At 41.5% G+C, this 14,612-nt stretch overlaps 1 protein-coding gene across 4 annotated transcripts in view; it reads left to right on the forward strand.

Annotated features, from left to right (window-relative positions):
• LOC118428307 overlaps positions 1–13,415 on the forward strand; it is a 16,221-nt gene extending 2,806 nt beyond the window's left edge. For all 4 annotated transcript variants that reach the window (XM_035838333.1, XM_035838332.1, XM_035838334.1 and 1 more), the window contains exons 2-12: positions 2,213–2,388; positions 2,971–3,093; positions 3,600–3,803; positions 4,188–4,322; positions 6,235–6,376; positions 6,941–7,074; positions 7,427–7,570; positions 7,958–8,005; positions 11,810–11,973; positions 12,372–12,477; positions 13,060–13,415. In XM_035838333.1, the coding sequence (XP_035694226.1) occupies positions 2,236–2,388; positions 2,971–3,093; positions 3,600–3,803; positions 4,188–4,322; positions 6,235–6,376; positions 6,941–7,074; positions 7,427–7,570; positions 7,958–8,005; positions 11,810–11,973; positions 12,372–12,477; positions 13,060–13,281 (1,575 nt within the window). In that variant the 5' untranslated portion in view covers positions 2,213–2,235 and the 3' untranslated portion in view covers positions 13,282–13,415. The remainder of the gene's footprint in view (positions 1–2,212; positions 2,389–2,970; positions 3,094–3,599; positions 3,804–4,187; positions 4,323–6,234; positions 6,377–6,940; positions 7,075–7,426; positions 7,571–7,957; positions 8,006–11,809; positions 11,974–12,371; positions 12,478–13,059) is intronic.
• The last annotated feature ends 1,197 nt before the right edge of the window (positions 13,416–14,612 follow it).

Genomic DNA, 14,612 nt, shown 5'->3' on the forward strand with positions numbered 1-14,612 from the left:
GGAGTACGTGTATTTCCTTTCATTACAGACCAGGTAAGACACCGCACAGGTGAGTAAGGTGTGTTTCCTTTGTCTATAGACCAGAAAGGGTATTAGACAGGTGGGTGGGCGTCTTTCCTTTGCCTATATACCATATAGGCCATTATACAGGTGAGTAAGGCGTCTTTCCTTTGCCTATAGACCAGATAGGGTATTATGCAGGTGAGTAAAGCAACTTTCCTTTGCCTATAGACCAGATAGGGTATTATACAGGTAAGTTAGGTGTCTTTCCTTCGCCTATATACCAGATGGGGCATTATACAGGTAAGTAAGGTGTCTTTCCCTTGCCTATATACCAGATAGGCCATTATACAGGTGAGTATGGTGTCTTTCCTTTGTCTATAGACCAGATAGGCCATTATACAGGTAAGTAAGATGTCTTTCCTTTGCCTATAGACCAGATAGGGTATTATACAGGTGAGTAAAGCAACTTTCCTTTGCCTATATACTACCATATAGGCCATTATACAGGTGAGTAAGGCGTCTTTCCTTTGCATATAGACCAGATAGGTATTATACAGGTGAGTAAAGCAACTTACTTACCTGTATAATGCCATATCTGGTCTATAGACAAAGGAAACACACCTTACTCACCTGTGCGGTGTCTTACCTGGTCTGTAATCAAAGGAAATACACGTTACTCACCTGTATGGTGTCTTACCTGGTCTGTAATCAAAGGAAATACACGTTACTCACCTGTACGGTGTCTTACCTGGTCTGTTATAAAAGGAAACGCACCTTACTTACCTGTATGGTGTCTTACCTGGTCTGTAATCAAAGGAAATACACGTTACTCACCTGTACGGTGTCTTACCTGGTCGGCTATAAAGGAAACACACCTTACTTACCTGTACGGCGTCTTACCTGGCCTGTTATAAAAGGAAACACACCTTACTTACCTGTATTGTTGTCATTTATTAAGAAGAGAAAAAACAATTCGTTTGTAAATGTTAATAAAGGTACATTTTACAATTGAAATTTTCTACGTAAGAACTAAATGTTATCAAACATTTCCTTTCTGTACTCAGAAGAGGAGCCCGCTTGTGCCATGTTCCAACATTTTATTAGGCTATTGATAGCATATGGGCACATTTTACTGCACACAAATAATGCAATTAATATTGTTTATGTGTCAACTTCTTCCAATACTTGTATTGTATTTGAAATAAGTTTGTACACACTGTAACAGATACTCATCTAATCAAATCCTCATTGTAACAATGTTTCTGTGATAAATAAAGATAAGAAAAGTCCAGTTTGGTGAAGAGTTATTATAATAATGTAAATAGTATTGTTAATAATAAATAGCTATGTTTTTCTAGTATTGGTTACCTGCCCCTAGTCAGGTTTATAACACTAATGTGTCTGAGCCTTTTGTACATTAATTGGGCACTGAGGTGAATCAATATCCATATTTGCACTAAGTTCCTCAAACCTGGGTAATTATAGCACAGAAAAAAGGGCCACAATGTAGATATCAGTCAGATGATAGCACTATGAAATGAAAATCTTGTTCAGAATTCACTCTAAAATGGTTGTATGATTAGCTATGCTACAACAGTCCCTCCCGCGATACTTATAGAACAGTCCCGCAAGGAGGTCACATGACTAGTGCCCGCCATTTTGAATTGCTATAGTGAATGTATGGTAGTATCGGCGGCGTACATTTTGACCAAAAACAGGGACTTAAAATGCTTGTAAAGCACGGAAACTCCGTACACATCAATGGGACACCATCTTGAACATGTTTGTGGCGGTAGGTTTAGGTGTCGTTGCGCGACGGCCGATATTTTTGTGGATATAGTGGGCATTCGCTAAAAAGACATTTTGCTGGGCGTTCGCTAAAAAGACCATCGAGAATCGAAAACTTTGATTTATGTCACTTCGGGTCAATGGATTGACTTGAAACTCAGGATTAATACATGGGAGCACAACGTGGACATATTCCAAGCAAAAAAAATGAGATTCGTGCAGCGCGGACTTCTCTAGAGTGGGCGTTTGTGGGCATTCGCTAAAAAGACCCTCCCATGTCAGCGTGGCTGGCATTTCCTTCACTCCTTCGTTTACTTTGCCCACCTGAAGAATAAACAAAAGCTAACCTTGCAAGGATTTAGCTACTGACTTCCCCATTGTGACTGAATATATGCTTTTCCTTAAAATTGCCCACCCACAGTTCAGACAACAGCTTGAATCAAGATGGATCCAGTTTGGAAGTTTGTCCTGCTGCTGGCTGTGTGTGGATCTGTCACTGGTGACTCCGCCATCCCCGTGGGACACCTGCAACCTCTGGGGGGTCATCGACCTCCTGATGTTCCCATAGATGAGCTGCACACCATCCCACATCCACGGGTAGGTTTCTTTAGTACAGTAGAAGCCACTTAATTGCACTGCCTATTTGCCAGTGAATTTCGTGCAATTATACGGATGGTGCAATAATGCGAAGTAACTGTAAATGTATTTAAGTTCGCAGGGATTTAATTTTGCGGTTAAAGGACTTTTCGCGGTGGTTTAAATTTCGCTGTAACACGATAGACTGCAGTCTAATACCATGATAGAAAAATGTTTGCGGTGGTTTTAAGTTCGCAGTTAAGTGGTCACCGCAAAAACCGCGACCATTAATTCACCGCGAACATTTCTGCATTTACAGTATCCAGCTGAACCGCACCTGTTTGGGATTTTGGGATTTCGTGCAGTTAACAGAAGTGTGTGTTAATCCGTTGTGCATTTAACTGGCTTCTACTGTATTATATTCTCCTGTTAACAAATAGGATACGTTTTGTCTTTTCCTGCAGTCATTGTCTGCAAAAACACTGTTATGTACAAACGTCGTGGAAGTTATATACAGAAGCAAAGGTTTTATGCATGTAGGCTGAAAATGATTGATAATAATGGATCATAATAATATCAAATATTTTATCTGTCCAATTTTAGGAGTTCTGGGACAAGTATGTGAAACATGAGAAGGCTGTGATCCTGCGAGGTGCTGCAAAAAACAGTCCTTCCTTCACATTATGGACAGATGAATACCTGAAGGACAAATATGGAAAACTAGAGGTAAGGACATACCAAATTGATTAATTGGTTTCACAGATTCGCCATTTTTTCATCCATAAAGGATATATTATAAGTACAGTTCAGTTCAGTTCATCCTCATATGAGGTGGCATTATTGATGTCCGACCATGCATATAAGTACTTTATATAAAAACTACTTTGGATAATTTTCAACAAACAGTTACTGTACAGTAATTGTGTTTGTTTGCTTTCCTCAAGCTGAAAACTTATTTTCTTTGTATTGTATTAGCCCTTGTTTTTACCCCAGAAACTTTGTTTTTCTCGCCCTGTCACCCCTAGATTTTCTTTAAAAATTTCTAACAAATTGTATCAAGTCTTTGCCAGACAATTTAGAAACTGTTTGGTCCACGTGAAGAGCAAATTTGTGTGTCTTGCTCAAACTTCAGATATTGTTGAAATCTTACAGATTTCTTATATAGTCGTTAAAGTAATTATATAATCAATAGGTGAGCTGCATAAAATAAATCATTTTTGTTTTCCTTAAAGGTTCGTTTAGAAGGAAAGAGGGAAAAACACAGCTGGCTTCCCATTGGAGTAAAGGGAATAGGACGAGACACCATAGAACACTTCCTGGACACTTATCACGACAGTGACGCGTACATAGTGTCACAGTTACCCACGGACATGTACCATGAAGTCCTGGTACAGCCTTGTCTCACATGTGGCAGCTTCAGGAACAGTCTTGTGGAGGTAAGGCTTCTGGAAGCTAACCATAATGATTACGACATTTGTTACATAATTGAGGAACATCGCTAAGTTGTCTTCTTTATCCCTTCAGCTGTCAAAGTATGACACTGTAGATATAGGCTTATCTCCTAGCAGATTTATCGGTGGCAAAGGCTGGCCGAGCATTGTCCAACTACCAAAACTGGCCAAGTTTTTATACAATCTTAAACCACGGGTAAATCTGCTGGATTAGGTATAGGTGATCTACAGCGAGTCATAGTTCATAGTTTGTCTGACTACAAAAGATGCAGAGACATCTAGTGAGTCCTGCGTAGGTTTGTACAGTTTGTAATTATCAGAAATATTTTTTACTAATAAGTTTAATGCATTTTTCTTGCCGTGTTTCAGATTGATCTGTGGATGAGTTCTAACGGTGGCAGCAGCATTCTCCACAAGGATGCCTTCAACGCCATCAACTGTCTGTACAACGGCACCAAACACTGGAAAATGATCGAGCGCAAGTATGAACCTCTCATACACAAGGTAAGTGTTTTTCTGGTCTAAACAGTGTAAAAATAATCTGCAGCTAGTTTGGCCAACTGAAGACCTTTGATGTAGTCCACTAGTCAGGACAGGATAGACAGACACTGTGTACATGTACAATGAATGAATGAATGAATGAATTTTATTAACGTGTCATGCGTTAGAACGCCCAGCCCACGTGGGCTTATAAGACACACACAGTATAGATTATAGTTGAACATAGGAATTGTAACATAGAAGAACGTCAGGAACATAGTCAGTAACTAATATACAAATCGGATAACAAGACCAGAAATCAAATCATAATCACATAAATCAAAACCATCAAACAAACGTTTCACAGATCTAGACAGAGCTGAGTTTATACAGGAGATAAGGAAAACAAATTAGTAGACAGGAACATAATTGGTAACCATTATATAAATTGGATAACAGAACAGATATCAAATCATAATCACATAAATCAAAACCATCAAACAAGGGTTTCGCAGAGCTAAACAGAGCAGAGTTTATACAGAAAATAAAGAAAACGTAATAGTACAATAATAGTTGTACATAAGTGGACAGGTTGTGTATTCATGTGTATAATTGCCTTCTTCTTTTGTTCCAAGCTTTGCGTATGAAGTTAGAAATTTCGGAGACCCCCTCTTCAAACAACCATTTCATTCTGAATTCATCCCTTTCCCAGATGACCTCTGGACATTTGTCGAACATTTTGCAAAAGATACTTTCTCGTAAGTCGTCATAAAAAGGGCAGTAGAAAAGAAAGTGGGCCTCGCTTTCTACCTCACCCAGGCTACACATTGTACAAATTCTATTTTCCTCAGGTATAGCTTGATACCGCCCGGTTTCAATGTACAATGGTAATATCCCTGCTCGGAACTGCGCACAGAGGGATCTTTGGCTTTTACATAGGTTCATTGTGACATAACGTTCTGTACAGTAAGCATCCTTAAATAATCTATAGGTTCTGAGTTTGGGCTTTAACCATATGTCAGAAGCCCAGTCTTCTTGGTACAAGTCAAACAATTTCTCTTTTATTTGCTTTGTATTAGCCCTTAGGTTGTTTAGGAAAATGTGTTCTTGCTCAACACTACCGTAGTATTCTCTGTACATCCCTGCTCCAAGGGCCATGGTTTTGCAAATCCCACATAAAGACTTTTTTGGTAAGTCTGTCATTAGACATATTTATAAGTCTATTCCACAAGGAGATTACTGCTCCTTTCCCTCTTATTTCACATGGCATCCAGCCCATGTCTCCTGTTATGGCAAGGATGGGTGCAAATTTGTGTACACCTAAGAAACACCGTATTGCCCTATTCTGGACCACAGAATACTTATCATATTTCTTAAATCCCCAGACACCTGCGGCATAGTCAAGAATAGGGCAAACACACGACTCATAGAGTTGTGTATAAGCGTGGTAACCAAGTTCTTTCAGAGCCTTAACTTAACCCAGAATACTGCCTAGGGCTCTTGTACATGTTCAGTATATTATTGTTATTGTTATTGGGTGGTCTGACTACACCTTCTTGGCAGCCAGGGGCTGAATTGCGAGGAGCTTACAATAGGCGGGGCTAACTCGCAAGGGTCTGGAGTGAGCTGCCATTCAGCACAACTCAGGTGACCTCAATACGACAGAAATTGTCCCAGGTGCAGCCAAGGAGCTGTAGGTTTGAGTTTGTTGTATGACATTGCACAATTGTTGACTATTGAACATTGTAGAACAGCCCATATTGACACACAACAGAAACACACACACTCACACATACATGTACGTGCAGGTAACACAGATCTAGACAAGCCCAAAACAACATTTCACTTCCTTAGCCTGGAGGTTTTGAGAAACTTCAAGACATTCTGTGTAGTTGTTTTTTATGTTTCATACTTACAGTCAGTGTTTGTTGTTTAGGCTTGGGAGCCATCACGAGAGATCGGAGGGTACTCAGAAGTTAATGTGCACCAGGTTGATCTACTGCAGCACCCCAACATGGCCAAGGTTCGCTGGTCCAACTTCACTATTCACGCAGGGGACTGCCTGTATCTACCCAAGAGTAAGTGTCACCAGTTCAGCTGAACTCCATTCATGAAGAGTGTTAAAGCCCTACCCACAAACGTAAGATGGCGCCCATCTCCGCTTCAAAGGCCTGGGCCACACATAGTTGCGTGCACTACAGCAGGGGGCTAGCTATAGTCCACCGGTAGTGTAGTGTGTTTAGCTTCAGGGCTATAATCCATACTCTGCCTCTTAGCAGAGAAAGAAGTAACCATCTTTGGTATTGACTTGGTCACAACATCCAGTCTTCCTTTTTAGTCTCCCATCCAAGGACTGACCCGACTGCATGTTGCTCAACTTCCGAGATCAAGGGATCAGGTGTATCAACGCACCACAGCTGTAGCCTACCCACCTACCTACATTTGTACCTACCTAAAAAGTGTTATAGCTCCTCCCAAACTTTGATAATACAGCAACCCGATGAAACTCTTTTCGAGCGCTAAAACCTGTCCTCTTCTTTGGCAATAACTGCAAATGCTGCACCAATGGACGGTGCTCTATCTAATTTTCATCCCGACCCCATCAACCTAGCCAGAAACATTGCCTCTGTGTGCGCTCCCAGGTTACTGGCACCAAGTGGAGTCAGTAGGAGATGTGAACCTTGCCGTGGCTCTCCTGTTTGCTAGGCTAGAGGAGTTTGATGACTCTGACTGTGACACACAGAAGGTGGAGTACACACCCCTCAGCGACTTTCAGGTTAGTTTCTATGAATGTTATATCAAATGCTTGTTTTCCATTTTAGTCTCATACATGTAATGTTGTAGTACAGTATGTAGTCTAGCTACTCAGGCTATTTTCCTATAGATAAGATTTGACTGAATCTGTGTTGATGAATTGAGGTCCCAGACTAAGTAAGACCTACCTCCAACTGGCGCGGAAGGACCCAACTATGAGGGCGGTCACGACAGCAAAAACCACTCAGGTGGCCTCTAATGGGATTTTCTTCAGGAGAAACTCCAGGGTCATAGCCAGCACCACACCTTTAGCATAGCCCACCTTTTCTGGAAACCCTAAAAAGTGTGAACTACATTTTGTATTCCAATACTAGGTGATGTGGGATTGGCCAGGGTTTGGAAACATGACCATGGGACATATGGATTTGGAGATGGGGGCCAGGGAACAGCTGTATGAAATGGTGGAAGAGAGTGATGAAGGCCTTACTCAAGATTTCATCTTTCAACTACTCAAGTTGGTAAGTGTCGAGGCTCACTAATTCATGTACTTATTGTCAATGTTAACTAAATTTGTATGTCAATATTCGTCATTACACGTCCACTCTCTCATCTCAGCCAGGTCTCATGTAAATTGAAGTAACCCCCAATATAACCCAGGCAGCCATAAACAACCCAGGTAGACAGCCCAGCCTTTTCCATAAACCTGTGACCTTATAAACAGCTGTATTGCACCAAGGCAAAGTGTTTTTTTCTGTTGTGAGAAATATGACTTTTCTAGTAGGATATACTTAAAATTTGTGTTATGTCCTCTACTGCTTGGTGTACACTTAATTTTTTTTGTGAGAAAAATGGAATAATTATATCTCCCTCACCTTTCGTCAATGTATTTGTATTTTTCTACACAGGAGATGCCTGAATTTGATGACGAGTTTCTTCTTGAGAAGGCTGAAAGGGTGAGTAGAAAGAGGTGCATATAACTGCATGAAAAGACACAATGGACAGGCGACCTAAGCAATGTTCGAGCATTAAACGTGGGAAAAAATCTGGATAAGGCAATTGGTATGAAACTGATATCTACTGAACTATATTTCCAAATTTACATCATTATTTCATACTTTAAGCAGTTAAAAATACAAACAAGCCATGCTAGGATTCCCTACATTCACAGTGTCCTTGCGCCATTAGGGCATAGAATATTTGCTCCTTGAATGTTGGTATGGAATGGAATAGAGTTGCTTTATCTTACTACGTAGAAAAGTGCCCACAAGATTTATTATATTCGCCAGCGAATATTATGAGATTGCTTACTTGGGTCTGTATGTAGGTCAACAGCATATAAGTCGAGAAATTGTGGATGGAACTTTTTGATTTTTTGTAGGTGTGTAGCGGTTGTCGAAAGGCATGCCTAGTTTGAAAATGGTTTACCTGGCGTTTTCCTACGGTACAGCAGCGAGCTTTGTATTTTTTCGAGGTTTGTTTCGAGAAGCATAACTCAAAATGCAGCTGGGCGATTTCTACGATATTTGGCAGGTGTGTAGCGGTTGTGTAAAGGATTGTCATGTGCGAGAATGGTTTAGCTAGCTTTTACCTATGGTGCTGTATCGGGATTTGTATGTAATTGCGTTTGTCTGTTAACACGATAACTCGAGATGTTCTACATGGATGCTAATGATATTTTGTTGATAGGTAGGGGACACAGAAAGGAAGGTCAAGTTCGATAATGGGCCTCCTGGCGACTTGTTTTGGTACTGCAAGTGAGCGTCAAAGCTTGCGCCTAAATTTTCCAGAAGTGCCATGTTCATGATTTTTAAGTGGTGGATAGCTGTTGGGACTAGGAGTGAATGGTGTAATTTTGGGCCCCCTAGCAGCTTGTTTGGAACTGCAGTGGGTCTTATAGTTCGTAACTTTTAAGAAGGATAACTTCAGAGGGGATTGATGGATATTCTTTGCTCTTGGTAGGTAGGTACTTAGGGTGATTATCAACATAATGAGATGCTAATTATGTAAACCGCGATCTACTTAATATAATTACTTTAACTTATACTGGAGAAGAATATCCCTTACAAAAGTGTCACCCTAGCCTGATCTCCTTCCCCTAAAAGGGCCAGTCACAGCAAATTAACCCCCTGCCCTCAGCCTCCTGGCCTCAGCAGGGAGATGACCCCTCAACTCAAAGACAAATCAAAGGTGGAGCAGAACTAATCGCCATGGCAGACCGTGGCAGGGATGTCAGTTCCCAGTAATTGGAGATGCCTTGAATTTACAAGTTTGGATCTTTGGTAACCTAAATGCTGTTCATAGAATTTAGTTTTGAATAGCTAATGGTGAGCATGACATAACTTTGAGACAATCAAATGTAAGGAACTTATTCCTATGTACTAAATAGAGGATTGCTTCTGTTACCAATCTAATCAGAGATGTGATTAACAGATTAGCCTGATGATGCACATGTCATTGACCTGTTAATTGTTTGCAGTGGAGAGAAGCATGAACAAGTGTCTTTAGGCTCCGAGGTTTATATTCAAACCAAGTAAGCTCATCAGAAGTCTTTCTGCTTGGAGCAAAATATATTTCTGGTGACATTATAATATGAGCCAGTGGTCAAGTGGCATTTTCAGTCAAGGCTGGGAAGATTAGCAGTGTTAATAGGCAATCAAACAGTCCTTCATTCTGATCATTATTATCCATGCTATGATATTGGTAGCACATTTGTTGTAAGTAGCTTAAAGAGCATGACGCTAGTACTTTTTTTAGAGTCCAAATACCCAGGTCTAACAGTCAGTCAGTCAATTAGTCGACACCGGACATCAACTCGGGAAGCTTGCTGGACCCTTATAACAGTGATCCATTCATTATACTCCAAAAAGGCTCTGAGTATCTAGAGATTATTTTGTTTGCGCATAGAGAAATGTCTCGGTACCAGAGTGATGCATGCTAGTTCTAAGAGCTTGGCCAAGTTTTATAGCAGATGAGAGGAGTTACACAGAGAAATATCTGACCATCTATTACTTCAAGCCATACCAGAACTTCAAATGAAGAAGGTGAATCCTCGGGGGGGGGGGGGGGGGGGTCATATACCGCCATGGCTACTGTCCAACTTCTATGAAGAGCTTGCTCCTGCAATGTGCAATATCTACAATGCATGCTTACAACATTCCCTTACAATGGACAGAAGAACTGGTAGTGCCAGTACCGAAGGTGACCAGGCCCAAAGGTCTTGAAGATTTCAGGTGCATTTCCCTAACGAGCTATCTGGGTAAGGTGTACGAGGTGTTTCTCCGGGACTTATTGCTACAGGACACAAATCACCTGATTCATGACTCTCAGCATGGTTTCAGAAAGTCTCTGCACTCATCCAGACAACGCAATCCTGGTTTGATGCGGTTAACAGTTCTCCTAATGCAAGTGAGCATCACTTAGAACTAAATAGGTTGGTATCGTAGGGTAGAGTGACAGCAATTAGTTAATGTGCCTAGCAACCGCCGGGTCCTCTCAGTTCTGTGATATCCTTTGTCAGCTGGCCGAAGAAGGCTTGCACTGGGAGATCGAATAAACACGATATTTCGCTGTTACTCTGTTTTATAATGTTTTTACAGCGCTTTTCTATAGTGTCATTTTTAATGACACAGTCTTGTGAACACGTTTTTTTGCTATTGCTCTGTTTTATTAAGTTTTTACTGCGCTTTTCTATAACTTTGTCATTCTAAAGACACAGTCTTCTGAACACGTATTTTTGCTATTACTGTGTTTTATAAAGTTTTTACAGCGCTTTTCTATGTGTCATTCTAAAGACACATTTACTTAACAGACATATACATGTATGGATATCTATAGGACCTGGTATGAATAAGTCAACATATTGAGTATAGCATGTCCTTTACACTATTGGTTCTACAGTATAAGCATTTGTGGATATATTTTCCTATAACATGAACACACAGTACTGGTGCTGGTGTTCCTGCAATGAAACCCTCCCAGAGGGTCAGCCAGCCAGCAGACAGGCCGACCTGGGGTCACTGGTAGGGTTGGAGCAATTACTATGCCTGTCAATCAGCTATTTTGTCTTTGCGGGGCTATGGATGGGGGGATCTGAGTAGCCTGGCGTGATAGCCAGCCAGGTAGACTGTGTAAAATACCTCTGACTTAACTCGCGATTGCAAAACTTTACTTACTATTTTCATGAGATGGACACAAACATTCACCAAGGTAGGGCCGTAACAATCCTTACGTATGACCCTTAGATAACCCTTAGATGACCTATTATCTAATACATAGGCCAGTCACTCAAAGTTTGTTCATTACTGCAATGTACATTTTGTAGAGTGATATCTTATCTAAAACTAAAGACCTAGCCTAACCTAGCCTAACTAAAGACCTTACATCCAGCTTTGCTATATTAACATCTCGTATTAAGCTGTATTTGGTGCTTAGCTGGCCCATTATAGCCATAATTACATACATTAATCATTGAGAAACAACGACCTTCGATAAAAAATGTTTATTTGGCGAATATGTGTGTTCGAGGAACTCTAGTTTATTTATTTATTTATTGATCTTATAGGGTGGTCCCTTCAGTCAAAAAAATTGAACTTTGACAGTTGAAGTTCCTCTAAAGGCACAGACTTACAAATATGCAATATTAGACATCTTGAGAAAATCTTTGAAGTTGGTCAACTTTTACGTTGGCTTTATAGCCATATACATTTCTCCATTCCAGACAGAATATGTAATATTGATGTTCTGAAAACCTCTTGCAGGGGTTTGCAGCTTTGGACGTGAACTCTAAAGGCAGTCTTGACTCTGACGATATCAAGGCCTTAGACTGGGACACACTTCGGGCCTTTATCCTGGAATTTGAAAACCAGGAGCCTTCCAACACAGAGCTGTTTGAGTACTCTTACACAACGGCCGAAGAAATCATGTAAGTAAGAATTCAGGGTAATCTGTTGTAGCCTTGAGGAAAATGCTGCACCAAAAGAATTGTTTGATTGTAACCTTTAGTCAAAGCTACAGGATTGCAGCAACAGAAAAAGGTGTTAGATGTGTCATTATTTGCACTACAAAGTATCAGTAACCTGCCCGCTATGATTTTAAAACAAAAAGAGAGAAAATCATGTTCAGAAATTTAAGTGTTTAATAGGTTTATATTTTGCTAATCAATCATGTGCCACTTTTTAGGTGAAATTTTCTTTACCACATGTCCTTTATTGTGTACATGGATATTGCAGTTGTCCAATATGCCTTATCTTTTACCATGTGAATTATAAGTATATGTATGTTGTGTGTGTGTGCGCGCTGATGTTTCTCTTGTTCTTGTAGGGACATGATTTTAAAACTGGTCAAGAAGAATGGACAGCTGACCAGGTCTGACTTCATTCATGCCTACATGACCCAACTTGGGGGCACTGAAAAGTTTGGAACAGAGGTGGGTGTGATCTTACAAACATGGACTCATCAACTCACTCATCAACTCTCATCAACTCACTCACCAACTCATTCACCAACTCAATCACTCATCAGCTCACTCTCATCAGCTCACTCATCAACTCGTCAACTCACTCACCAACTCACTCACTCATCAGCTTACCATCCCACTAACTCACTCTCATTAACTCACCCATCAACTCACTTCAACTCACTACCTCACTCATCAACACTCACTCCAACTCATCAACTCACTCCCTCGCTCATCAACTCACTCTATTACTCATCAACTCACTCCAACTCACCATCTCACCAACTCACTCCAACTCACTCATCAACTCACCAACTTCTCATCAACTCCTCATCTCACTCCGTCAACACTCTCACTCTTGAACTCACTCATCAACTCTCTCTCTCTTTAACTCATGTTCTCTCACTCACCCACTCACACATGAGATGACAGTCATGAGCTCCATAATTGTAACCTTTCAGTACAATCTGACCATGGCACCTGTCAATCATTGTTCTCCATTTGTGTGCAGATTTTTGACAGGTTGATTGACTGTTTCCCATTTGTGTGCAGGTTTTCGACAGGTTGGTTGAGGGTCAGGATGAAGACATGATAAAGATTCAAGACCTGACAGTGGAAAAACTGGAGTACGCCTTGGAGAACTGGCTCATCCGGATTAAACCTGAGATGACTCCTGAGATGGACGAGGAATATCAAGAGCGGATGAAGGAATTTGACCGAAAGATTGGTGTACCTAATGTAGCCGGTGATGCTCAAAAGCATACAGAGCTTTAGACACAATGGTTGCCACTGGTACGGAGTACACAGTCCTGTAGTTGTTGGGTTGTCATTCCAAACCTTATACCCAAAAAGTAGTTTAAAGGCTTATTTGTAGGGGTATTTGTATAGGTGGTAGGTAATAGTTGTCTAAACTGATATACAGTCATACCTGTCCTGAGCAACCACTCAAGGGACCGAGCAAAAATGGTTGCTGAGGACAGGTGGTTGCTCCCGACAAGTTGGTCAGTTGGCAAGCAAAAATAATAAATGATATGGTTTACATGATATATACCTTTCAGTTTGTTCTCAGGAAACATATCTACAAGAGATGCACTGAGTTTTTAATCTCCATGCTGTTATGTAAACAAATTTCAAGAAACCATTGTTTAACAATCAGAGCTGAGTTTGTCTAACAATCAAACATGGTTTGTTTTGTAGTTGTCTGTTTCCTTGAACAGCCCAAACAAGTGCTTTCAATTTCTCTTCCAGTATGAACGGATTCAGATGCAACTTGAGACATTATTATTGTCTCAAGTTGACATGATTTTTAGATCTGGGTACTATTTGTACATAATATGATGTTATGTACTCCTAAACCCTACTCAAGACTGGCTTCCCTGGCTGGAATTCCAGCGCCTTACCCTAGGCTTTTGTCTGGCTGGATTTCCAGCGGCTTCCATTTGAGATACTCTGGCTGGAAATCCAGCGGCCAGAGCAAGACTGCCACCCTGGCTGGAATTCCAGCGCCTTACCCTAGGCATCTGTCTGGCTGGATTTCCAGCGGCTTCCATTTGACTGCTTCTCTGGCTGGAAATCCAGCGGTCCAGAGCAATCCAGCGGTCCAGAGCAAGATTGCTTCTTTGGCTGGAATTCCAGCGGTCCAGAACAAGACTGCCAGCCTGGCTGGAAATCCAGCGGCACTGTTTAACAGTGCCTCCCTGGCTGGATTTCCAGCGGCTCTGTTCAACATTGCCAGCCTCGCTGGAAATCCAGCGGCCCTGTTCAACACTGCCTCCCTCGCTGGATTTCCAGCGGCCCTGTTCAACATTGCCTCCCTCGCTGGATTTCCAGCGGCCTGTTCAACACTGCCACCCTCGCTGGAAATCCAGCGGCCCTGTTCCACACTGCCTCCCTGGCTGGATTTCCAGCAGCCTGTTCAACACTGCCACCCTCGCTGGAAATCCAGCGGCCCTGTTCAACACTGCCTCCCTGGCTGGATTTCCAGCGGCACTGTTCAACACTGCCTCCCTGGCTGGATTTCCAGCGGCACTGTTCAACACTGCCTCCCTGGCTGGATTTCCAGCGGCCCTGTTCAACACTGCCTCCCTGGCTGGATTTCCAGCGGC

This window comes from Branchiostoma floridae, chromosome 12 (assembly GCF_000003815.2).
Source record: "Branchiostoma floridae strain S238N-H82 chromosome 12, Bfl_VNyyK, whole genome shotgun sequence".
NCBI lineage: Eukaryota > Metazoa > Chordata > Leptocardii > Amphioxiformes > Branchiostomatidae > Branchiostoma > Branchiostoma floridae.